At 41.8% G+C, this 27,529-nt stretch overlaps 1 protein-coding gene across 1 annotated transcript in view; it reads right to left on the bottom strand.

The window, feature by feature from the left end:
• Positions 1–27,529, bottom strand: part of CLIP1 (CAP-Gly domain containing linker protein 1) — a 112,167-nt gene that overhangs the window by 31,748 nt on the left and 52,890 nt on the right. Inside the window, 14 exon segments of the mRNA XM_032471588.1 lie at positions 263–373; positions 2,407–2,523; positions 8,437–8,652; positions 8,749–8,914; positions 10,416–10,572; positions 11,598–11,681; positions 12,227–12,284; positions 14,166–14,282; positions 15,957–16,436; positions 16,438–16,902; positions 20,780–20,884; positions 23,951–23,983; positions 25,258–25,318; positions 27,160–27,263. Of these exon segments, the coding sequence (XP_032327479.1) occupies positions 263–373; positions 2,407–2,523; positions 8,437–8,652; positions 8,749–8,914; positions 10,416–10,572; positions 11,598–11,681; positions 12,227–12,284; positions 14,166–14,282; positions 15,957–16,436; positions 16,438–16,902; positions 20,780–20,884; positions 23,951–23,983; positions 25,258–25,318; positions 27,160–27,263 (2,274 nt within the window).

Here is a 27,529-nt window from a genome sequence, read left to right as displayed (position 1 = left end):
CCACTTGTATTTTCGTAAGGCTTTAAGAAGTCACGTTTGGATTCCAAAATGTCCTAACTCATGAGCCAGCGCACATTTCATTTTGATCCTGTAATTGAGCTACAGTTCCGACTTCTCAGGTTTGCAACAGCCTTTGCGGGGCAGGAGGGTGACTATTAAGCTTGACTTCACGTATCTGCCAAGCACCTTTAAAATAATTAGCACTGTTCTCACTTTTGCAATTTTAAATATGTTCCCACAATTTCTCTCAAAGGAGGTAAACTTACATTTCTTTCCTGAATTCTTCCATTTTTTGATTCTCTACAGTCAGAAGTTCTTTTGATTTGTTCAGCTCTTCCACATTTTTCAAGTTGTTTTCTTTAAGTGTATCCAACTTAAAGACCAAGAGAAAAAAACTTGATGAAATTATTTCATTTTCCAATGACATGACTGGATAGACAAATCATTCATGAAAACGTACATTAGAAAGGTAGGTGAAATTAGTCACTTGCAAAAAAAAAATAAGAGGGTCACCTGGGTGAAGAGATTACAAATGATCAGGTCTATTATAAGCTGCAACCTCCCCCTTACATTTAGTCAGACATTTCCTGTACAGCAGGCCAAAATGTCAAACTAAACTGCCATGTAAATTAAAGCAAACTTTTTTTCTTCACCTTGGGTACAGTTCTCAATATTTATCACTGAATTTGAGATGTATGTATGATCCATCTTTAAAAAAAGAAAGAAACTGCAAAGGCATGATATCCACAAGGATTAACTCTGTAATGAAAACAAACCCCTCTCGTTCCCCACAGATTTGTGATTTAGGAAATGATATTTTTCAGTGCCGTACCACTCTTACATAGCCCTCATTACAAAAATTATTGGAATATTTGTGTATGGGAAAAGATTTAGTTATTCATCTGAATTTCAGCCTGAAAAGGAAAAAGTCATGTGGTGAGACTGAAAAGCACTCGCTCACAGTCAGTCCCATCACCTGCCTGTGGGGGACGCAGCCAGCACAGGGCCAGACACGCTGCTGGAAGGAGTGGGGACACGACCAACCACAGGCTCTGGCAGGCGGCTGGAGCTCTAGGTGCTCCCAGGTGGGGAGCTCGTTATGGGGGATCCACCACCCAGGGTGGGCTCCTCGGGCGGCGCTGGCTTCCGAGGACTTGTGCAGTTATCCCCTATGGCCAAAGATACTTCTGCCACGTCACACGCTCCCAAGTCAGGAGTCCTAGAGAGTGTCCTGTTAGTTTTAACACCACCATCTTCCTTTAATGCCCTCTAGCATTCCAGATTCATGGAACAAAAAAATCCCAAAATATCACAGTGGGTCCAAAAAATGATTCACCCAGTCTTGTTTTCTGGACCCACTGTGATAGATGGGACACCAAGGGGCATGTCATGGAAGCCCACCTTTCTCCCTTCAAAGGCCGAATCTATCGTCAAAGGTTAGAGACATTATCCAAAATTTTCTCGTTTACTTTAGTTTCTAATTTTGATTATCATCTATGGTTTTTTTAATGCTTTTATGGTTTCAGCTTGTCTTCTTCTCTTAGGACAATCAATTCCATAAATGCACTCCCTTCTGTGTCAAGTTTTATTTACCCTATAATTATCTCAAAACATTCACAGTCTTTATGGATTTCAATCTTTGACCTCCCACAATGAGAAGGCTTGATGTTTACAGTAGCCACTCAGTGTGGCTGCCATTCCCTTGCTTTAATTCCTTAATGTCTTACCTATCACTTTAAAAAGCATCTGAAGTTCTGCAGAACTTCACGTAACTATTTTGGCGAAGCAATCTGCTCGGGGTTTACATAACAGCTTTCCAAAGAAAGAAAGGGTTGGTATGAGTTGGGAGGGGGAGGGGGACGTCAAAGAAGGGTGCAAGAATGAGAAATGCTACTTTTGGACAGAATCAAAATTATCTTGATGCCACAAATTTGTCTGAAACCCAGAAGTGACTGATTACAAAATGACTCTAAAGGGAAACAGTACTGAATTAGGCCAAGAGAAGGCCTATGTCAAACTCAGGGTTGAGGAATGGAGTTCAGTAGCTCAAAGTTGGGAGATAGTTGAGGAAAAAATTACGTTAATTTAGGATAAAAAAATATAAAAGCTAGAGAATGTGATCAGTACCTCTTCTCATTAATTCTATCACTGAAAAATTATCATAGAAAAGCCACGCTATTAGGGATTCCTCCTCATTCTTTAAAGGTTGACCCTACTAAGTAAGCAGTGGAGTAGTACACTTTATTTAACATTATCACGGTCCTGGTGTACATTCCACTCCACTAACATCGATCAAACCTGTGGAAGGCCACACTTCAAAAACCAAACAATCCTGAGTTAGTGACCAAACATTCCATGAAGTCGATAAGCTGTCCTTTGTACAAAAAGCCACTTAAATCTGATTACTTCATTCTGCAGTTTTTCATTTGTTTGCTTGGAATCCTCCAAGGAGGCCAGAGTTTCGGTCTTCTCTTTGGTCATCTGTTCCATTATCTGCATGGCATCCTCTGCTGTTTGAGCAGCCTAAATACAAGAAAGCACTGTGAGAAACAAAGGCACCCCTCGCCGAGCCGGTGAGGTGACTGACGCTCAGGCCGAGCTGCCCAGCAGGGCTCAGGGTCTGTGTGGTTAAAGGAAGCACACAGAGAGGGTGGGCCAGTCACCAACCTGCGGCCAGACAGACAGACCAGTACATCAAAGGTCTTGACTCCAAACCAGAACAAAGTCACAGACCCCCAGTGCCATTCTTCAACAAGCCAATTGTAATACGCAATCTGTGTATTTTCAGACCCCTCTAAGCCTACATCTCCCAAGTTTCAACTTACAGTGACTAGTGTTCACCATTCTCACTTATGTTTGAGTGACAAGAAAGAGTAAAATTTTTGTGTGGTCGAATTTTTCCCTTACTCATATTTACTGTTGTATGTTTAAAAACTATTCTTCCTCATTTCAAATTCGGGGCTTCTGAGATCACTCGGAATTTAGGTTGAGAATTTTTCAAATAAAAATAAAATTTGGGCAAATACAGTGCAAGTCTCAAGTGTTTAATGCGAAGCAACGAATGGCAAAGTCTATGAAAAGCTGCAGGTTATGAACAAAAGCATGGCTGTGAATAAAAAAGATAATACGCATATGAAAAAAAATCCTTAGCTGATAAAGTTTTGGAAAAAACCGTAAAAGTGAATTAACGTCTTTTTAGGCACTTGCTTACAATTTCACGCGGCCTCTAAGCTGACGGGAACTCGGCCTGCGCCCCGGGTTGCCAGCGGCGGAGACCTCCCTGGACTCTTTCAGCGGCAAATGAACAGACACAATGAAGCAGCTGAAGGCCGCAAAGAGAATACTATGTTTCAAAATGTGCCCATTTTACCACTTTTCTTAAACCTTTGAGAACCACAGTTGCCCTCTGTCACAAAAATTTCTCCCTCAATTAAAAAAAAAAATAACATCGTTTTTATTCACAGTTTGCAATTTTTTCCTAATGGAGAGAGAGACTACAATTAGACATTTAGTAAAGAGCTGCCTTTTTCAGGTGGTAACCAAACAGCCTGCAACATCTACGCAAGTGACTACACGGGGTGGGGTTCCTTCTGTGGGAATGAAGACACATCCCTCGGCCACTACAGGGTTAGTGCACAGTGTTAGTCGAGGTGCTCCGGACTCGAACCTCCCCCTTTACCGTAAATGACTGCAGCGTCTCGAGCTCCCTAATTTTAAGAGTGAGCTTGCTCTTGTCTTTCCTCAAAATACGGTTTTCATTCTGAGACTCTAGGAGATTGGCTGAGATATGGCTGTTGGTTTTGGCCAGCTGGCTAATCTCTTTCTGAAGGACTGAAGTAGCTCTCGGCCAGCTTCTCCTTCTCCTTCAGGAGCTCGTCCTTTCTCAGCATCATCTCTCTTTTCTCGGCCAGGAGGTTCTTGTTGTCCTGCACCACCTTGGCTCGCTCGGCCAGGGTCACCTCGTGGTTCAGCCGCAGGTCATCCAGGATCTTGGTGAGGTAGCTGTGCAGCTCCTGCAGCTCCAACTTGGACTTGGACAAGGTGGCAAAGTCGCTCTTCAGAGCCTCTATGTTGGCAGCAAGCTGAGCCGTCTCTGCACTCAAGAGTTCCTTTTCCTTAATGATCTCCGCCACTTTTTCCTCTGATTTGGTCTTGTCTTGGATGAGCACAAAGTTTTCAGACTGGAGCTCCTTCATGCACACTCTGAGCTGTTCCACCTCCTGCTCCAGGAGCACCATTTGCCCGTGGAGTTTGTTGCTTTCATACAAGGACGACTCTCTGTCCTGTGCTCTGGCTTCTTTCTCCAGGATGAGGGACTGCTGCACTGTGTGCACCTCCTCGTTCAGCTTCTGACACTCTTCCTGCAGGTTCAACCCATCCCTCAGCAAGATGTTCTTTTCAGAACAGCAAGCCTTCAGTTCAGCATTCAAACTCTCCTTGGCCTGCAATACGTTAGTGTGTTGTTTTTCTAGGATCTTTTTGGCATTCTGAGCCTCTTTCAGCATCAAAGAGAGATCACACTTGGTGGCTGTGAGCTCTTGGTTTTCCTTCTTTCTCTCCTGAAGCTCTTTCTTCAGAGCATCAAGATTACTGAGCAGTTTCATCTTCTCGTGCACGATGATTCTTCTGTTTGCAGACTCCTGATCATATTTCTTTTTAAGGTCTCCTATGGCTTTGATGGAATTCTCCCTTTCTGCAAGTAAATCCCCATTTTGCATTTCCAGTACAGATTTTTCCCTCAAGAGACTATCGTGCTGCTTTTTGAGCTTAACGATTTTCTGACAAGCCACCTCCTTCTCAGAAGTTAGGAAAGTGATCTTCTCACTCAGGCTCGTCTCCACGTGGGCAGCCTCTTCCGTGCACTTGTTGAGCTTTTCAGTGATGAGCCTATTCTCACTCAGAAGTTCTTCACTTTCCGCCAAGAGCCTTCTCTCAGACGAGGCCAAAGTTTCTTTTTCGTGCAAAAGCTGGATGCACTCGGAGTCTGTGATCTCCCGACTGGTCTTAATTTCTTCCAGCAGCTTTGTGAGGCTTGTGTTTGTGGCCTGAAGCTGCATCGTCTCCAGCTCGGCCTTCCTCAGAGCTTTGCTGGCCTCATCCAGCTGTGCACGGAGCTCGTGGGCTTCCGTGCTGAGCAGATGTTTGACCTGGAGGGCGGCCTCCAGGCTGGCATTCAGTTTGTCCTGATCTTGAAGCAGCATGTCCTTCTCAAACTGCAGATCTTTGCTGTTTTGAAGAAGCCGGTCTCTTTCCACCCGTAAGGCTACACAAGTGTTATCAAGAGCTGACTGTTTCTCTAAAGCTGACTTTTTCTCAGTTGTGAGGTCCTCAATCTCCTGCATCAAGGTTTTCTGATCTTTGACTAGCTCCTCATAAGAGCTCTGAAGCTTCTGAATAATTTCATCTTTATCTTTAGCCAAGGCAAGGTTTTCGGTAACAAGCTTCTTGATATGGTCCTCCAGGTGATCTTTTTCTTCCTGACTCTTCTTAGACTCAGCAGTCAGAATATCCTTGCTGAACTGGAGTTCCTCTATGAGTGCCTGCAAGCTTGCTTTGGAAGCTTGCAGAGAGTCATTTTCCATGTTTATCTTCAAGAGTTCTTCCTGTGCAATGTTGACCTCGCTAAGTAATTTTTCTCTCTCAACAGCCAAAGCTGCTTTATCGAGCTGTTCCTGCTGATAAAGCTTTTTGGCATCTTGCTTTTCTTCTAAGACTTTCTCCTTTTCTAAATTAAGAGTTTCATTTACTGACCACAGTTTCTGTTGGTCTTCCTGAAGTAAAGTTATTTTGGCCTCCACCTCTACAAGCTTTGACAAAAGTGAACCTTTTTCTAACTTTAAAGCATTTCCCTCCTGTGCAAGAAGCTGCTTCTCTGATTTCAGACCCCTCAGCTCTTCTGACATTAGTTCAATTTCCTTTTTGGCTGAGGTTAATAAATAAGTTAGCGACTACAGAAACAAAAAGAGGAAAGAATGGAAACAAAATGAAATCAAGCAGACAAATGCAAGCCCAGATAACTTAATGTAACCTAAATCATTAAAGTTTAAAACATTTTTACAATAAATGTCACAGAAACTATCTGGATAACAAGGGAAAGAAACCAGATGAACAGAGCCCATAAAAGGGAAATGCAAAGCAAGTCTAGCTTCGCAGAGTGCTGACATATCTATTAGTTTATTTTCTCTTTGAAACAACTTTTGAAATATTACTGATAACTACCTAGAAGATAAAAACAGTAGCTTGATCTTGACATCGGGGCCTAAGATTCTTTTTTGCCATTCCAATTATCCAATTATTTTTATCACTGAAAGGATTTAATAGAGGGATTTTTTAAAACACAATCCAGGAATGGGGTAGGGTCTAGCTCAGTGGTAGAGTGCATGCTTAGCATGCACGAGGTCCTGGGTTCAATCCCCAGTAACTCCATTTTAAAAAATGAAATTAAAAAAAAAATCAAATTGAAAAAAATCCAAAGGACTACAAAAAGTGAGTATATTTTAACCAAAAAAGTGGAGGAAGGGTGAGGGAAAACAAACCGTTGCTTTTCAAATTAACCGCAGAAGCTTATTTACTAAATGACCTGGCCTGAAACTGATTTAGTCCCAATATTACATGTAACTTATTAAAAATAGACTAATTTGCTAGGCTTTGGTGACTAAAATAAATAGGTTTTTAAAAAATGTACTGGTTTATAAAACAATTTGACCACAGTGTCTCTACTAGCACTGCCCAGAACTTTCTGCAGTGATGAAAATACACTTTATCAGCACCATCCATTATGGTACCACCAACCACGTGTGGCTAGTGAGCACTTGCAGTGTGGTGAGTGCGACTGAGAAGATGAATTTATAATTGTACTAATGTTTAACCGATTTAAATTTAAATGGCCACATGTGGCTGGTGGCTACTGTACTGGACTCACTGGATCTTAAACTAGGGAACACAGAAGCACTGTAGGCTCCATGAACCTCCTGAAATTTCATATAAAACTGTTGAGTGCAGCTACAAACACTCCTGGAAAAACATCTTAATGTTTCATCAGATTCTCAAAAGAGTTTGTGAGCCACTGTTGTTGACAAACATTGAAATCCACAGAAATCATATAACCAGACAAATTTAGAGGGAGAACAATCCTGGCATTTTAACCAAATGACCCCTGTAAACAAACAAACAAACAAACAAAAAAACCCAACAAACAAAATTAATGAGACCTTACACAAACTACTAGAACGCTGTGGTTTGGTCAGGCTGTAACATTTTAAGGGAAACACTAAAAAACTGGGGTCTGTCCAGATAAAGGGAACCACAAAGACAAAAAGTCTGGAAATTATATCCAGGGTAAAATGTAAAAACTGGAGATATTTCATAGGGAAAAGAGAAAGCCTTGTCAGCCAGAAGAGTCAAAAATTTAGGAGGCATCTTACACGACATACACTATGTCGTGCCCCACTTAATTAACGAGCTTTAAATGGTATCTATTTCAAGGGCTACGTATGCACTTTCATACTTTCTTTCTACTAAGCTCCTATATACAGAAACATTTCTCTGACACATTAAAAATAAAGACAGGAGGCGGGGAGGGTATAGATCAAGCGGTAGAGTGCGTGCTTAGCATGCACGAGGTCCTGGGTTCAATCCCCAGTACCTCCTCTAAAAATAGATAAGCCTAATTACCTACCCCCACCGCCAATAAATAAATAAATAAATATAAAGACAAGTATTTGTTTTTCTTTGAGCAAGTTAAATAGTAATTGGAGGGTTGAACTTCATTAAGCAAACGGAGTCAAAAAACATATTAGGACACTGATAAGATCCTGACACCATAAAATGAAATTCAGTATATCAAGTTCTACTCTATTTAACAGTAGGATGTTTTCTCACAGTTTCCTGTTAATAAGCCTCCCAGTGCCCTCCTGGGGACATTAAAAGCCCTCTATAGCATTCTCCCTTCTCATCTTTCCTCAAAGCGCTCTGGTCCTACCACCAGGCTCCATTCCCTGCCCGCTTGCTTCACTTGGCCTCTGCCTCTTGCTTGTCTGCAAGACACCTCTCCGATCCCTGGTGCAAGGTGGCAGTAAGATGGCCAAGATTAGAGGAACATGCTTTCCCACAACAAAGAGTCTCTTGCAAGCAGGCAGGCAGAGCTCCAGCAACAGGAGACTCTCCGGGACAGCTGGGGAGCGAGCAGCGCAGGGGGTGGTGGCTACACAGTGCGTCCAGAGGAAGGACCTGCAGCCATCACCGCCTGAGAAGGAACAGCGGCTGGGACAAAGTGCTGGAAGCCACGGGAAAGCGTTCACCATCCCGCCATGCACGCTGGAGGTCAGTGTTTGCCAAGGCCAACTTAACCCATCCCGTTTGCTGCTGCCCCCCAAGCATCCTCGCAGCCGCGATGCCAGCGGCGACACAACACGCTTCTCCCGGGACAGGACGTACTCTGGCTTTGTCGGCTTGCTTTCTCAGCTCCTCCACCTCCTGCAGCAAGGCGCTGTTTTCCTCCTGCGCGGCCTTCAGCCGCTCCTCCGTGTCCAACAGCACCTTCTTGAGGTTCTGCAGGACTTCGTCATGCTTGGCCTTTGTCTCAGAACTGGCTTCTTCATACCTGGCTTTCAGATCTTGACACTGGTTGTGGCTCACTTCCACCTTCTTTTCCTGCAGGAACCGCAAGCAAGGAGTCGGTCACCAAGCCACAACCATCCTGCCCCTCACCTCCCCGCCAGCAAACGGTCCCCCTGATCCTCTCCTTACCAGGTCCGACAATTTTTTCAGGAGTTCTTTCTTCTCTTCTTCATGCTTTTTAGCTGCTTCTTGCTGGCTCTGTTCGGCCTTGAGAGTTACCTCCCCAATACTTTTCTGCAGAAAACTTGCATTTTCATTAGCCTTTGTAAGTTTTAGCTGTAATTCCTCTACATTCCTAGAACAAGTTTCAAGACAACATGTCAGATGTTTCAAGAGTGCTTTAAATTCTAGAATTATACTTTAAAAGATACTATTTAAAATGTTATGAGTAATTAATAACATCTGAAATAAGCCAAAAAAAAAAAAAAAGACTTCTCCTGAAGAATAATTTTAACAATAGTGGTGGTTATAAATACATTACCTAGAGTAACAACAACTACTGTAATTGCCAAGGTTTATTATTTTATGTCAAGAGAGAAATAAGGAAAAGTTAGTGAAAAGTAAACCTACCAGAGGAAATAAATCTTTAGAAAGGTTTCAAAATTTTAGCAGACTAGATTATCAAAGACACGGTTTGGTGTGGCTTGAGATCAGAAGATACAAAAATGACATTAAATAATTCCAAGTTCCAGCTTAAAGATAACCATGGGGTCAGATAAAGATGTACAGAAAATGATGCCATGACCTGGAGAACAGGCCACCTAGTGGACCGGAGAACAGGAGGGAAACTTCGAGGGGACCTCTGGATTTTACACCTACAGAGGTAGAGCGTCTCAAAGGCTCTGTGCCCCAGCCACCTGTGCAGCTCACCTGCCTCACAGCAAGTCTGACCTGAGTTCCCCACCCCAGGCTCAGGCGCCCACCACCCACCGGCGCCGGACTGCACATGGGCGCACGGCTGGGTGCAAACACCACTTGGCCGAGCAGTAACGCTTTCAGAATCAGAATAACTGGGCTAATGTGTCCTCTAGAAGTTTCTGTCTTATAAAACATTCAATTTTTTTATATGGCAGCTGTGAAAAGGAAAAAAAAAATGAAAGCAACGAGAGCCTGAGAATAAAAACAAAAACGGAGATTGAGATAAAAGAAGCTTTCGCACGGAGGAAGTACCCTGCAGTGACCACGAGCAGCTAGGCTCCGGGACCAGGCTGCCGAGATCCAAGACCTCCGGCAAGCTGCTTAGCTTCATTCAGCCTCAACTTCTTGTCCTTTAAAATGGGAACAATGATACACTAACCTCACAGGATTATTATGAGAATGAGAAAATATTCTCTAGAAAATACAGAAAGCTGCTAGCACAGCACATGGCGCACAGTCAGCCCTTAATAACAAATGTTACCTATTATTATACTGAAATAGGTTAAAAACATTTTTAACTGCCTGTAAAAGGTGTTATTGCCATCGGTAAACCACTACCTTTTCTTAACAAGTCACCAAAAAGTCTACAATACTGTTCTCTTTAGAAGGTTAAATAGTTCATTCAAGGATATAGTGAGATAATAAGAGAAAGGAAGGGAGACAGGCAACTTTAAAACACAACAATCCTGACTACATGGAGAATACAGCCAATATTTTGCAGTAACTGTAACTAGAAAGTCACCTTTAAAAATTGTAGAAAATTTAAAATTAAAAAAAAAAAACCACATAACAATCCTGAAGAGTTCAGATCCCCTCCATCCAGACGTTGCTTCAGAGCCTAACCCAAAGCACACACTCTTATTAACGTTCACGCCTACCTTTCTTTCAGACGTAATTCATCATTCATTTTTGTCAGCTGAGAAGAATTATCTCCCGACATTTTCATTATTTCTGCAATATCGTTTTCCAACTTTTCCTTTGCTTTTATCAACTGCTCTTCTCTTTCATCTCTCTCTCTAAATTTTGCCTCCATATCTGAATACATGTAGAAAAAAAATTGCACTGTTGTGTTATAATTAACAAAAATGCATTGATTACATCCTGTGTGCCAAGCCTTGCTCTGGGAATACTTGCATACAGCAGCCCCTCCCCTCATGCAAATTATATTCTAGCAAAGCAGACAGACAATAAACAAGATAAACATGGAAAATAAATCATGTAATAGACAGTGGTAAGTGCTAAGAGGAAAAAAAAATACAAGCAGAGAAAGGAGCTAGGAAGGAGTTGGGGAGGTTAAAATCTTGATAAGAGTCTCTTGGAGATGGTGATGTTTAAGTATAATCCTGAGGGAAGTGAGGGAAGAGGAATGCAGGCAAGTGTAAAGGCCCTGAGGCAGGAACATGCTTGACAATCAAGTGTAAACAAGGAAGCCGATATGGCTTTACTGGAAAGAACAAGGGGATAAGAGTACAGGATGAAATCAGAGTGATAACAGGCCCCGATGATGGTAGGGACCACAGCTTTTAGTCTGAGGGAGATGGGGGCCACTGGGCCATCTTGAGTAACATGGTCAGACCTAATGTTGGAAGTATTACTCCAGCTGCTGTGCTGAGAATGGACTGAAGGGCAAGAGCAGAAGTGGCTGTTACCAGCTGTTACAGTAGCTCAGATTAAAGAAGATGGTTTGGAGAAAGGAGGGTAAAGTGTGTGCCTAGCATGCATGAGGTCCTGGGTTCAATTCCTGGTACCGCTATTAAATAAATAAAACCTAATAATCCCCCATTTAAAAAAAAGAAACATCAAAGATGACGGTTGGCTTGGATCAAGGGTAGCAGTGGGAGTGGTGAGAGGTGATGGATGCTGACTTGCAGGGAAACAAGGCAGAGAGAATTTGCTGACGCGTACAGACCTCCAACAAGTCTTTTACCACAACGTAACACAACAGCGAGTGAAGAATTTATGCCTGAATAGTAGAGATGTTACTGTGAAGTACTACAGGGATAGCAAATCCCAGGAAGCCTCCTATATTTAATGTTTATAGTAACCAGACGTCTTCTTACCTGTTAAATTTTCTCTCAACTTCTCCAATTCAGAAGACAACTCATTAAACTGTTCCTCTTTTTGGTGTAATTTATTTACAGTCTCTATTCGGGATAAAGTTAAAAGTTTAGTATATTTCACAGTTAACAAACCACCTACAGCTTGGCTGTCTTACAACCAAATCAAGTCATATGCTTGAGACTGGGGATCACAGGAACACTAAAGAGTCTCGTTACAGATCAAACAGATCACTGTACAGGGAACCTAAGGAAGGAAGTGAGCTGCTCTCTCTTGCCTCCCCAAATCTGCAGATGAGGCACTAGGCAACCCTTTTCCTGGAATCTCTTTCCTACTTTCACTTAAAACTCAATAAAGCTACCAAAGACGTAAGCTTAAGTAAGATAATGCTTTTCCCAAGTATACTTACATTTTAATATGGAAAAAGCTTTAAGTCAAAAGAATGAAGAATTAATGGGAGTCTGAGGCTTCAGGAAGCCAGTGGAATCCAGCACTACTGGGCAGTGTGGAAACTTTCAGGAGAGTGAAATTAGACCACAGGCAGCATCTGTCTTACATAACGCCAGAGGCCAGCTCCGGTCTGAGAACACGACATTCTCTAAAGTGAGCTGCTCACTTCAGTAAGACGTACCTTGCACACTTCTCTGAACAGAGACTGCCTCTTCTGAAGCATCAGCAAACTTTTCTTTCTAAAGAAAGAGAATTGGAATAGAAACATCTCAAATTATAAAAAGTTTCAATAAGTACAACATTATCTACTTTCTGTTGCTGGTTTCATTTCATTAAAACGACCTTATGCTTAAAGTATGCAAGCATCAATTACTTCCATACATATACTGTCCACGTATACACACGAGTGAAGGAGGTCCACACATGTGTGTGCATGTCTGGCTCTGCACATGTATCTGCACACACGTGTGATGAGCATGCATACTTATATAAATATATGCGTGTGTATACACGTGTGGTGCCACGTGCATGTTTTTTCTTCATGTTGCTACCCTCAAGTAGCAGAACTTCCCTTCAGAAATCTGCCTGAGGCAGTGAGCAGTTCTGAAATGTTTTACATCTAAGAATAACTGGAACTTAGTATCTTGAAACTGGATTTGGTCCACTACTTAAAACCGAAAAGTCTCTTGCTCAGCTACTATACTATCTAAGCATGACAGGGGGCCAGGATAAAATCACTCTCCTGATTTTCCTGAGACGAACTTTGAGCTAGATACACCAAGAGAATTTTTAAACGAGTATTTCTAACTAATTCAGGTTTTATTTTAAAAATGGGCACACGAGGCACAAATCCATCAAAGTCCACAGGTTATCCACCTGTGGTGTTCCCAAAGCAGGACTGCAGGCGGCATGCTTTCTCTTCAGAGGACACAGAAGAATACTCTAACTTACAAAAAAAGTAAGGCATTCAGTAAGTTTGGGGAGGAGGGCAGAGAAATTATGTGAGACTCAAAATACATTTTCTTAAAGGCTACCATATTGAAAAACGGTAATTTCCAGGCCAACTTTTTCTCAAAATGTAGCTGAAATACTATATATCAAAACTGTCCAATAGAACTCTCTACAAAGATACGGTGCTGTTCAATATGGCAGCTGCCAGCCACACGTGGCTATTAAGCACTTAAAATGTGGCTAGTGCAACTGAAGAACTGAATTTTATATTCTATTTCATTTTAATTGATTTAAATTTACATATAGTGGACAGTAACTCAGACAATGAACAGTGAGCTACATAATTAACATTTTAAGAAGTAGAAATTTGTAATATTGGCACTTAAATAAGAAAAAAATGCTTTTAGTCATCACTGCTGTGAGCACAGAAATGCGGTGAGTGGAGACCAGGAAGGAATGTGGAGGATCTAAGACATGTCTCTGTTATCTGGTTTTCTCCATAAGCCTATGATTTTCCCTTCTCATGACGTGTGGGTATCACTGGCTCCCGCACATGGTTATCGGCCACGACTAAGCTTGTATTTTTGACGGAGGAAGCAAGGCAGAAGGAACAACAGTTGAGAAAAAAAAAAAAAAGTCCTACTACTTGAGGTTAAGGAAAGAGGATATATATGGAAGGAGAAGTAATTTCCTGAGGTGGGATAAACTGAGCTGTGAGAGAGAACTCTGTGAATTCGCTAGACAGCACCCTGCCCTGCTAAGTAAGAGGGGGTACGGACGGGCCAGGCTGCAGGCTTGCTGTCAGGCACAGGGCAAGACCTCACTATAAATGGACCCTGATGTGCTGGGTGTATAACTTGGAAGGTCCCTGTGTTTAGTGGAACTAAGCAGTCAATAACATGCCAAAGCAATGCATTACCAGAGGCAAAGGACAGGAAAAAGAAAGAAAGAAAGAAAAAGTAATACTTACCTTTACTGCTAGTCTGGATTTGATCCAATTCCCCTCAAGTTATTTATCAGCCAATAACAATAATACATGGAATTTAAATCAATACTTTGCAAGAGAAAAGAAATAGGGGCCTCACTTCTTTATAGAGACTTTCGTTTTTAAACAGGAACAATACAAATGGCCACAAAGCCTGGGATTCAGATTCCCAGCAGGTACTCACCAAGATCTGAAGCTCTTTTTCCAAAGCCTCTTTCACTTGACTGACTTCACTCAAGTTTTCCTGAAGGTTATTAAGCATTAGCTCTTTTCCCTGCAGCTCTTTGGTGATGCTACTAGCCTACCATACAGTTACATGGTTCACAAGTCAATGAAAAGGAAACAAAAAAGAATGAGAAAGAAAAAAATAAAACAAACATAAAAAAAATGTATGAGAAACAAATATAACCAAACAAAACTTAAAGAAATAAAGGCATGGATAAAAAGTCATTTTGGTATTTTTTTTTTAAACTCTAAGAAGCCAGTGACTTCACACAATCAGTTACAGGTAAAACTGTCCAATAGCCATTTTAAAATAGGGAAAACAGAGTATATTTCTATACCTAAGTTCAGACTATCAGCATGATTTAAAGCAGAAAGTGCAGATGCTTACTTTCTAAATGAGACAGTTGAGTAATTTCATTTTCTGGACTTTAAAAACTTGAAGATAGGACTAGTGATTCCTGTGGACTGTGTATCATTTTCTGTAGTTCTGTATATCCCTTTAGATATTTCAACATTCAAAATAAAAATTAAAATTTTTAAATGCACTAGACAACAGCCATCAGAAATTGGCTTTCAAGCTGTGATGTAAAAAAGTGGACCAATCACGAGCTGCATTTTCTCTACTCATTAATTTTGGGGGAGGAAGGTCATTAGGTCTATTTACTTATTTATTATCAGTTTTTTTTTTTTAAATGGAGGTACTGGGGATGGAACCCAGGCCCTCGTGCATGCTAAGCACACACTCTACCATTTGAGCTATGCCCTCCCCCTCAATTTTTGTGTTTCAATCAGTATTTCGGATCCAAGTGAGATTTGAGAAAAATGTCCTGTTATTAGTTTGTTATCTTCAACTAATGTTACGTTACAACTTTAGCTGTTTGTCTGTCCTCACCTCTCCCCATTTAACCATCACAACCCTTCCTTCTTTGCCAATAGAGCAGCTTCTCCCGCAAAAAGCTCAGAATATTCAGCATCAGTACCAGCGCCTCAACTAGTGGCAGGAGGACTGGGAACGAGTATTCATTCCTCGAACAATCCTTAAAAATGAAGGTGACATTTAACAAGGCTAGTTAGTAAGAAATGTAGCTGGCAACTGTTTCTTATAATTTCCTATGCCTTGTTCAAAAGCACACTTGTCCAGTCTTTCCTCAAAAGCGCAGGAAATAGATCACGTTCTCATTGTGGCAGAGGAAAAACTCCAATGAGAAGGGGATGGCACTGCAAAGGGCTCCAGGCTCCTAACCTTCATTTTGCTGTGAACGTTATATTTATCACAGCAGGTTCACTCACGATAGGCAAGTGCACTCAGAGTTCACGTTCTGTTTTACAGACGAGGCAACTCCGTAGGTGGGAAAGGAGGAGATGATCTGACAAGTTTCTAGCTCAATTCATTTACCTTAACAACATCATTTGAGGAGTTCTCGATTTAAAAAAAAAAAAGAGTTTGTAGACCAGAACCAAGCTTAAAGAGGAGACCACAGAAAGCCCAGAGATAAAGTAATAAAGTATTCAGATACTAGGAAACCAGAATGAACTTACATAGGTGGGCCATTATTTTCTCTAATCTCCTCAGATGAAACCATACTCAAGTTGCTCTCAAGATACTGTACTCAATTGGGAAATTTGTTAGCACCAGTTTCAACTAAGTCAGGGAATTTGGAGGATGAATTACCTCAACTTGAGAAATAACACACAATACAAACTAAGAATAAGAAATGGAAAAGAAAAGATGGAGGATGTGGATACAAACCTTGCCACTTTCAGCATTCCTTTCAATCTCTAAATTTTTAATCTGTTTGTCAGCCGCCTCAAGCTGCTGTTTAAATTTCTCGATTTCCGATTTACCTTCGGAACTGGCTTTCCGAAGCACATCAAGATCCAAGAGCTTTTCTTCGGCAGCCTTGAGCTGGGATGTAAAATTATCAATAACCTTGGTTTGTTCATTGCATTTGGCTTGTAGTACCTCTAGCTCCTTTACCTTTATCTCAGCTTCCTGCAGTTTGTTTAAGGTGTCTTCCATTTCTACCAGATGCTGGTCTTCTGCTTTGTCCAGCTTCGATTTGATGGCTTCCAGACTGTTCTCTTTCTCTTTAATGACTTTCATCAATTTAGCCCTTAGGGCTTCGAGCTCTTTAGTGTGAGCAGACCGCTCCGAGTCTTGTTTATTCTGCAAACTTTCAATTTCGTGCTGGTAATCTAGTCTCATTTTCTCTATTTGGGTTTTTAACTCAGGCAAATTCTGCCGTCTCCGTCCCGACGCCCTTGCTGAAGGACACCTTCAGCTCCTCCATCGCCTGCTGGTGGGAGGCGATGGCGGTCTCCAGCTTGGACTTCCACAGAGCGATCACATCCGAGTTCTCCTTGTTGGCGTGATCAAGCTTGTTTCTCAGGGACTCGTTCTCTTTGGAAAGCTTCTCTGTGACAGCCTGAAGAGCCTTTATCTCCTTCTGATGTGTTTCTTCCCGGGCTCCGAAGCACTCTTTCAGAGAAGTGATTTCCTTCTGGTGGTCAGTATTGGTGGCTTCTAACTTTTCTTGCAAAGAGCTTATCTCTTGTAAGAGGGACAGTGACATATCAACGTCCCCAGCAGGCTTACTGGACTCCAGCCTTCTCCGCAGCTCTGCCACTTCCTGTACTCTGAATGCGAGGTCTTTTTCTAGTTCCATTATGCGTGACTTTTCTGATACCGTGGCCACCTAGTATCAGCAGTCCAAAGAAAAAGAGATCATTTAAACAACAAATCACTGATGGTTTTCTTTAACCTTGAAGATCTTCAGTAACTACCCCATCTCAGGCAGCAGTCAAGCCACCTGGGAACGTCTGTGTGTTAATCTAACTCTGAGATAATGTCTTAAGACCAGTTCTGGGAGCTCCAATTCAAAACTACTGTCTTTGGCAAACTTTCAACCATTTTGAGATGCTAGAGGAAGATAAAACTGATATTAAGGTTAACTCACTCCAAAAAAAATCTCTTTTCCCTCTAAAGAACCTTAAATCAGGGAGGTGCCCAGTGACTGGTCATAATTTAATAGAAACAGGAACTTTCAAAGTTCTCATCTGTCTGCCTTCTGGAAGAAAGAATCCTTATTTTTAAAATTTAAAAAAAAACTTTTTTTTATTTTGGGGGGAGGTAATTAGGTTTTTATTTATTTACTTATTTTAATGGAGGTACTGGGAATCGAACCTTGTTCATGCTAGGCATGTGCTCTACCCCTGAGCTATACCCTGCCCCCAAGAATCTTTATTTTTGCTAGTTTTTTCTATCCCACTTCACCCAACATGTATAAACGCTTGTCTATCAGATGGAGGTGATCTTACAGAAAAGCGTGCTGTCCAGTACAGTAGCCATGAGCCACACACAGCTATGAGCACTTGAAACGTGGCTCATCTGAAGTGACATGTGGTGTAAGCATCAACTATATAATACATAATGAAGACTTGGGGAAAAGAGAACATAAAATACCTTGTTAATAATTTCTTATATTGATTATATAATGAAATGGTAACAGTTTGGATATATTGGCTTAAATAAAATAAATTATTAAATTAATTTCACCTGCTTCTTTTTACCTATTAGAAAAGAATGTTAATATGGGTACCAGAAAAAATTTTTCACTATATACATGTGGCTCATGTTATATGTGTGTTGGATAGCACTGATATAAAATGTGTAAAAAATACCTGTTGTGTCTCAGTGAATATCACCACAACCGTAGAATAAAAGCCTCAAGTGGGTAATGAAGAACTAACTTACTAATCTTTTTCAAAAAGGACAAAGTAAGAATGCTTACTTACCTGCAACAACACATAAGAATTCTATACAGAGCTCCTTCCCCTTTAAGATTTTATAATTCTTTTAGCATCTTGACGTACACGTCTGGCTCCCCTAACCCAGTGGCTCACCAATCACCCGGGATGTTATGTCTACACTGCAGGCCCCAGCTACCTGCCCCACCCCCACATGTTGATTCTATCTGAGTTCTGAAGTCGTACCGAGGAATTGCTTTTTTTTCTTTTTTAAACAAACACCCCAGGATGAGGAAAAACACTCTCCTAACCTGCGTCCTTTTATCCCTAGGAAGTTACTTCCCTCTATCTGTTAGGCAGTTGGTTTGCTAGACAAAATATGTGAGAAATGGTAGCTTCAGGCATAAATATTAATTATCTGATGAACCTGGGAAATAGAAGGGAACATGAATGATGTAAAAACACCAGGGAGTCCCAAACTCCATGGATCAAAAGTCCTCTAGATTGAAGGCTCCTCTCCCTCACAGCCTTTACTGGGACAGAAGGTACTGGGTGTGTGTCCTTCCTCCCCTCTGCCCACTGACAGGCTGTGAGACGGACACAGAATAAAGTGTCCACAAAGAACAGGAAAGTAAGGCACTCAGGGCCCCCATACTGCATGACCAAGTCATTAAGTATTTCAGAGCTGCCTCCCTGTTGTGCTTCAGGGTTATAGACCCTTCAGGTCAAAGATGCCACTTCATTTACACAGTTTTTCCTGGGGGTGGGGGGGTGGGAGGGCGGGGAGTCCAAGAGTTGCTACCACAAAGTAAAGTACAAACCATTAATAAATCCCATTGCTACAAGGTCTAGAACATAAGTAAATTAAATCCAATAGGGTACTAGTTCTTAACTAGTCACAATAAAACATCCAAACTGAGGAAATGCCAAGTTAAAATAAGGGAAAATAATAAACAGTGTGATTATACTTTGTGTAGCATTTTCACAGCACTTCTGTTTTTTATTTCCCAAAGTCTGCCCTCAGGCGGAACTATCAATGGGCCTGCCTTTCTTGTTAGTTTGAGGACATAGAAGTCAGGTATCATTTCTTATTCTTGCTAACGTCTCTACAGCACCAAGCACGCTGTTTATAAACCAGGCTTCCTGGCTGGGAGGAATTCTGAAGCGCTTCCTAAGAAGGAGTGCAGGTGACAGGAAACTCAAGGGTCGGTGGTTAGTTTCCCACTTGGCAAACCAACGGTGAGGGTCAAAGGGGGACTCGGCAAAGGTAACAGCTTGAATGTGAAGTGTGTGAATACACCGTGCTGTGAATGGGTGCCTTCTTATCCACAGAAAGCAAAACAAAACAAACAGCAAAACTGTTTGCTGATAAAGCTGTATGGGAGAGGAGTTCAGAAGTTAAAAACAAACAAAAAAACCCCACATCCTGACTTCAACAGCCAGCCGCTCTACAGCAGCTCAGTCTTTTCATCAGTCCCTTGTATTTCCCAGATCAAGTCTTTGGCTCTCCGGTAACAAAGAAACGGCAGCAAACTACCAGGATTTTTTTCTTGTCAAATACACAGGAGACATCTTTAGTTTTGAGGTTGACCGAGAACATTTTCTTTCTTCTGAAAAAAATGAAAACTTACGACTTAGAGAAGAAAAATCACTTGATTTTCTATTTTTTTAGATCAGTCAATGATTTCTCAACAAGAGAGATTTCTACAAATGCTAATAAGTCAAAAGAAAAAAATCAGGATATCAAATTTGATCAGAGACAGTAATTTTTGAAATTTTGAAGTTAAGGATTTGGGCACTTCGCCATTGACAGTCAAATTCATGATTTAAAAGGGACATATCAAAATACATTTTCACTTAAATCTTTCAGCACAAAACTACTTCCATAATAGACAGAATCCATCCTGTTAAGAGCACAGACTCTGGGGTCAAATGACCCAGAAATAAATCTTGGCCCCACTATTTCTACTAGCTGGGTGACCTTGGGCTTATTATTTGACCTCTATGTGCCTCAGTGTCCCCATCTGTAAAATGGGAACAGTATTACTACCTCCCTCCTGGGGCTGTGGTGAGACTGAGTAAGTTAATACTTGTAAAGTGCTTGGAATAGTTCCTGGCATGAAGTAAGCATTGTGTGGGCGCTTTAACATGTAAGTAAGTGAAATGTGACTAACGCACTGGCTCTGAGGGCCAAACACAGTAAGTTGGGGGTTGTAAGAAGCCACTCTGTTCCCAGCACACATCTCCCTCCTGACCACTGAGATTTTAACCTTCTGGGTAACAGAAATGCAAAGGGAAATCAGGTGCCAAGAAAAAAAGATAACTGGGGTGAAAGTCCTTAACTCTCATTCATTAGGAAGAGCCAATGTTTCAGTTCCCTTCCCCCAACAGGCCAGGGAAGAAGGCAGAAAACGAGAGCTAAAGAAAAACAATAACAAAAAATTATTCAGAAAACCCAGTAACTAGAAATAGGAGAACAAGAGGACAACTGACTGCTGGTGGCAAACCAGGGAAAGGTATTCACGATATTAACTCGAGAACCTCAAACGGAGCTGTGGACGCCCGGGCCGTCTATACGTTCGCAGAGCTTCTGACCTTGACCGTGGCTGAGTTAACCAAAGGAACAAGTCTTCGCCTTTGACAAAAGGTTCCATGTAACACCTGTGCCTGCCCATCAGCCTCCGCTCGCGAGCACCTGAGTAGCACCAGGGCCAAACCTGGGTCGAACCACTGGGTCAAGGCTGAGGCCAACTGCAAGGCCCGTTACCCGTGGCGTCCGCCATTCACAAACATGGGTCTGCTTCATTAAATAGTGAAAACCATTACCCTAGTGTCTTCTAACTCCCTCTGGAGTTTGTCAGCTTTGGTCTTTTCAAAGAGCAGGCTCTGTTCAAGCTCCTTAATGCGGGCATGCTCCAGTTTGGTCTGCGTCTGTTAGTAAAAAGGAAGAGGAAGAAACACAACAGTGCCACCATGACATGCCAGCACAGGAGGAGAGAGCAGCAGCATGCAGGCTGAGCCACCAGTCCCTTCCGCCAGAGGGTGAACAAAAAAGGTGATGGAGGGGGACGAGACGGGACTGAGATGAGGGGGTTGGGAGTGAGGATGATCCTATGGATAAGAGGATGAGGTGGGTGGGAGACATGAGCTAATCTACTGAGAAAGAAAAAATGGAACACACAATGAGGCAAGATGAAAAGTGTCAGATGCATGCAGCCAAATATGAGTTATATTGATAAGTGAAGTTTATCAGCACAAATTAGAATCGTTAATAATCCTCTAAACTATCATTTCCCTCCTCCCCACAATGGCTACTTGACATTAATGTGTATGTAACTGACTCAGTGACTTAAAAAGTAGATTGACCTTAAAATGATCATCATTTTTATCTAAATATGGAAAAGATAACATCGTAAGTCTTGTTAAGTGTTCAGTAAGTCCCTAAAGCAGATCCTTGCACTCTGGCTTACAACGTGACCTGAGCAAGGGTCAAGTATGAAACCTAATGCAGGGAACCTAGAAATGGGAGCTGAGGAAGTCACACCAGTGGCCTCTGCTGAGGTGAGTGAGGAGGGTCTGAGATTCTTAGCAACACTGTCACATATGACAGGTGAGGAGCCACTAAAGCTGTAATTTCCTTCCAGTGGTAGATTTCCCAAAGATTGTCTGTCACCAGAAAATAAAGGAGGGAGATCAGATTTAAAAGACAAAATTCAGTAATAACTATGCTTGACAGCCTCCATCCCTGAGGCTCAAAGCAGGAGAAAAGTTTAGCTGGAACCTAACAGGGACTCATAATCTTGATCCTAAGATGAAGTCATTCTTCTCAGCTCAGAGGCAAGAAATGGTGACTCAACAGAAAGACATGAATTTCAACTCCATGCAAAAAGAGCCACTAAGATCCTAGCGTGTTTCAAAACCTCAGACTCTCCAATGTTACTTCCTTAGGTGTAATCTGATGGAAAACCTAGCAGGTGACCTCTTTCTAACAGGCACAAATGCAGTACGATCTTAATCAATTTGAAATAATCTAGTCTCAATGTACCTCTTTCCTCACTCACCTCTTCTACCTGAGAGGCTATCAACATAATCAACTGATAAAAATCTGTTGTTACTTGTATTAAAATGTAAATATTTTGTGGCTCTAACTGGTGAGATCTATCAGTCTGAACAATTACGGGCAATGAGGAAATGACTACAAACTCTAAAGTAACAGAAACTAGTGCAGGGCTTAAGTAGAAGGTGGACTGTTTTACATTATGAACATCTTTACTCAATGCAGTGGTACCCTGAGGATTTCAGCGCATTCAAGGGGTCATTTTACTTGTGAACCAGGTATAAACCATGATGGAATATGTTTAAAGTAAATAAAAATTTTTAAAAAATCCTTCACCTGCTTCAGCTCTTTAAACTCAACAAAAATAATGAAGTAAAATTCAAAACCTAATTGTCTGGATAGTCCCCTTGGTCCATATGTGCCTTAGACAGAAGTTGTTCAATTTGCCTACTTTTGTAAGAAAAGAATCTCATCCAGATCTACATGACTGAGGTCACAGCCTCAAGAACAGAAATCCAAAATTAGCAGGAAGAAGCAAGAGGCAACAGAACCTTTCTTCTCTCGACACTGAGTTCAGTGTCCTCTGGGTGAAAAGGGCACCACTCCCAGATAAAAAGCAAATATCCATTGAACACGATCTTCTCCCCATTCCGACATCACCCAGATGCCTCCTTACTGGTGGGAGTGCACACCGAGGATCTGGGACTCGGTCACCTGTCCACAAGGGCACTAGCGATCCACTTCCATGCCGTGGGATGCAGTAAAGACATTACACTCAACAGTTACAAACAACCCTCCTTTTAAAATTACTCCTTTCTTAGAAAAGGACAGCGCATCCCGAGAGGAGGGTCCCGGGGCAGGGGACTGAGAGGGAAAGCGAAGGCTCTGCAGGAAGCGCAGGAGAGAGGCAGGAGGGAGTCCCATGCAGACTGACACCGATGCAGTGGGGGACCTGTTCTGGAAGGAGAGAGGAGACCCAGATCACTGAAGTAGCTTCACAAAAAGGAAACCTTCAGAACGGAGGCCTTTTTAAAAGTTCAGTCTTGAGTTGTCTATTTCAGCTGCCAGGAGGTGGCAGGAAGATAAACTATCTGTTTTAATTTCGCTCTCTTGCGGTGGTAAATCAAAGGAAGAAGTTTTTAGGTTCTTTCCATTGGCATCATGGCTGGCGGGGCGCACCAAGAAGCCGTGCTTCTGGGGCCACTCTGGTAGGATGTGAATTGGGTGTTTGCATGTTTGATCTTAATCAGAGGGAGGAAAGGGGGAAAAAAAAAACACCTACATGCCTAGCAGCACTGCTACTAGGGAAATCTCGCTTCAAGAGTAATAAATTTAAAACACACAGTATCTTCACTGAAGAATGCTTGCCTCTAGTTTCACAAACTAGGAAAATTCTGCTCCAACGAACTGAAGTTTGAATTTCTTGTCAGCTGCACTGGCGGTCACTGGCCAGCAGTGGGAGTTTACACAAAAGGCAAGCAGTCCTGGACTCACAATGCCTTTATTCTCGTGGGAATAAATTTAGACAGCTTGGGGAAACTTTCCCCCACAATGTCTGTAACAACTTCACCGAATATGTTTTATGTTTCAGTCAGCTATCACCTCTTTTGGAATAATTCTATTAAAACTAGAAGACACTAGGAATTAAGTGAAGGGCCATGCTCATTCTCCTGACAAAATTCTTTTTTTTTTTTTTTTTGCCGAAATTATAGAACATTTGCCTAAGCATTAAACAAATGGGTTTACAGAGCTTTAGTCATTACATACAATTTCTTCAGAATTCAAATGTAACTGCTTTGAAAGCCCCATGCACAGAAATATTAAGGACAATGTCTCAAGGTCAGATTATGCAGTTAGTATTTGAGTATATCAATAAGCATTTTAATCTGCAATCAATCTGTTAACAAGAGAAATATCCACACAGTTAAGTGCCCTCTTACATTCTCAGGATCTTCAGAAATCTGGCTCTTTTGCTATCAGTAAAAAAATAAAAAAATTAAACAACAACAAAAGAGAGATTCAACTAAAGTTTCAATACGGGTTAGGGTTTCAAAATAACTTGGATTAATTACAAGTCAGTTTACCAGACAGACTATACTAGCCTAGAGCTGATGTAAATATTTTAACCTGCCCCTCCTCAAAACACCACAAGCTGTACTTCACGTGAATTAGATGATGATATGAAACTTCTAATGAGACTTTGGGGTGTTTTTAAATGGATGAGAACAACACAGGAGTCAACTAAAGGAACGGGACTGCATGTGAAATGAGTGAGGACGGCATCTACTAAGTTATTAACGATCCAATAAATTCTGGGCCTCATAAAACTGGAACTCAGAAAATGCTTCCCTTGCTCTTTGTTGACCACAAAGACACATTTATTTCCAAAGAAATCAGAGTTCCTATTTGGAAGGGCTCTTGAAATTTAAGTATGATGTGGGCAGTTAGTAGACTCTAAAATTATAATGGTAGCAAAAATATATATTCTGAGAATTGCACAGACAGGTGAAACTTCCACTAAAATATTACAGATTTTTAAAGTACCAAAAATCTGCAAAATTTGAAAAATTTAATAACTTATACTTGTCATACATCTAGCAGTGGTTTGGAAAGCATCAAAATTGTTCAATTCTGGTTATTAAATAATAATAATTAATAATAAACTTATTAAAAAACTAGTATGAATTACCATTAAGAGATGAGAAACTTGATGCTAAAGGAAAATCTCTGAGAATTTAAAATATGCCATGGAATAAAAGAAGTTGAAATATGAATTGTACTTTTCTTCTGGTAATTACTTTAAAAAAAATCAATCACTAGAATGTATATTTATTCCTTCTGTAGGGTTATAAAGTACTTATCCGGCTCAACTGAAAAGCAAAGCCGAGATTCTTTTGGACTATCCCACTGAAATGAGAAATGCTCTTTAAAATGCCACTTCTGATCATCAGAGGAACGTGTAGCGTCTTACTTAGGACACACTGCCAGATTTATGACTTGATTAACTCCAATTCAAGATTTTGAATTTTGAAGTACGAGTAAAAGAGGAGTGAAAACTGCCCTCGGCCACCGGAGTAGGGACGGCTGGGCCAAGGCTCGAGAACAGGCGTCACCTTGGCCCGCAGCCCGGGGGCCTGCCTTTCCCTCCGCTGCCTGTTCTGGCCACACGCGCCCGCGGGCGGATGACTTCAGCCGCGTTTCTGAACGCTGCACCCACAAAAGCTTTAGGGAGCTGCTGGGCTTTTACCTCAAGATCGCCCTTCGTGATTGATTCTTCCTCAACCCGGAACTGAAGGTCCTCAACCTTCCTGTGGAATAAAATGGAAACAAAACACTTACAGTAACTAAGGAACACCTCTGCCTTACCAAAAAAATGTATACACACACACACACACACACACATATATAATCAATACTCTGATGAATTTCGCAGATGGTGGTGGTAAGAAATGCCATAGAGACACAGAAAACAAAGAAACGTATCTTTAAGCCTCTGGTTTATAAATCTAAGAGCTCTACTCTACTGTGCACACTGCAAAGTGTTATCCAGGCGCAGGCTCCAGAAGGCATGAGGTATGAGCTGAGAAAAATCAACTGGTTCCCTAGGTCACAACCACCAGAGATGGCTCTAACCAAGACAAGATCAGCCTAAAGGGAAAAGGTCCAATTACCACAGAAACAGGTTTGAGAATGGAAGTCTATGACTTCTACTTTCCAATAACAGAACATAGGGGAAAATGGCACAGAACACGAATCTCCCTCCATACCACCCCACGCCAGGCATTTCAGGGTGAGGTCAGCAGGCTACCCAGGCAGAGACCTCGATGACAACATGGGAACCTGACCCAAAATGGGAGAACAAGGCTGGGAGCAATTCTTTGCTTCTAAGATGCATATATATATTTTTCAAATTTTAAAATCTCTGATTTTGGATGTGGGTTTCAATCAATGCCATCACTAAGTCAACGACATATGGTATTAGGAAGAGTTACAAAATCTGGGTAACATCCACACTCTGAATCTTCGCAAAACTGGGTGTAAGAGAAGGAAGAAAAGGAGGACAAAGCCCATAACCTACATGCAAAAACAAACAAACAAACAAACAAACAAAACTTTCCAATTCACTAGTATTTCTAGCAAAATGAAGAATTAAAAAAATTCTACTCAGTAAATCAGAAATATAATCATAGGTTAAAGCCCTCAAGCGTCTTGCAGAGCTGGGGGGGACACTTCTACTGCCCGTAAGTCAGCAGAACAAGAGCCAGATAAAGAACAGAAGCAAACGGTACTGGTGCCTTGGCTTTCAGAAGGGCCTAGAAGGGTCTGTCGCTGTCTCTCATTGACTTGCAGCCACTTTTAGGATGCAAGGAGAATTTCCTATGTATAGTGTTTCTCTCTCCAGTGGAAAAGGTGCTTCCTCAGTAAGACACTGTACTGTACCCCTCTGTACCCCCTACCACAGCAGTGCTTCTGACAGCCCTAAGCACACAGCTGTCCTACATAACCACTGCATTAAGTCACCACCATCAGAAATAACACAAGATGGCATTAAATGCAGCAGAGGACAAACGTCCCATGACTCAGATGGTTTCCATGAACACACTCTTTTCAGAGATCTTGTTTGTTCACAGCCTTAAAAAAATGTTTTATTTAAAAAAAAAACAAACCTTTTATGAGAACCAAACTTGCTCTCTCTGTCTCACACAATTTAGCATTGATTGCATCCTGACCTGGGTAACTCTCTCACTGCAAGTCTTTTCCTGTTAAGGTGGTGTTTCTCAAGGACAGGACCCTCTGTCATCCGCCAGACACAATACAGCTTCACTAGATGTGTAGAAGGTGTTTCATAAATACCAGGTAACTGGGCCTAAAACATCCTCTCACCAGGAGTGGCTCCAGGTGAAGCTGGAGGATGCTTGGCACACAGCAGGTGCTCAATAAACAGTTAAATTAATCAGGGCATGTCTAGCTGATTCGAAACTTCAAAAAAAGGAGTCAAATTAAAGGAAACCCTCCTCACACAGTATGAAGAGTTCACGCTCCTCCACACACAGTCATTCCTTTGGTTCTAAGGGTCTGACACCCACAGGGCTGTTAACTGGGGAAGTTCTCTCTAAGGTCATTTAAGAGGAGAAGAGTTTGGGATCACCTTTTCTCCTCTTCAAGCTGGTTGAGAAGCTCCACCTTCTCTCTGTCGGCAGCTTCCACCATGGCTCGCAGCTGGTCCATCTTGGCCTCCAATTCCAGGACGTGCTGGGGAAGGCAAGGGCGTCGGTGAGTGGCCTCCCTGTGACCCAGATGCGGGCTCAGGGATGCCTCCAAAGAGCTACAGCTAAGTGGTACCACCATGGGTCGGCATTACTCAAAAACCCTTTCACATCAAGATGCTTTCTATGATTCTAACAGGCTATTCTCGGCAGCATTCCTGGAAGCCAGATGATGAAAAACCACACCATTAAAGCCATAGGGGACGATGTTAAAATAACTCTCATCTTTTTTGAAGCTGGAACTCATACAAG

The sequence above is a fragment of the Camelus ferus genome, chromosome 32 (genome assembly GCF_009834535.1).
Source record: "Camelus ferus isolate YT-003-E chromosome 32, BCGSAC_Cfer_1.0, whole genome shotgun sequence".
Taxonomy (NCBI): Eukaryota; Metazoa; Chordata; class Mammalia; order Artiodactyla; family Camelidae; genus Camelus; species Camelus ferus.
This window is presented reverse-complemented; position numbering and strand designations above follow the sequence as displayed.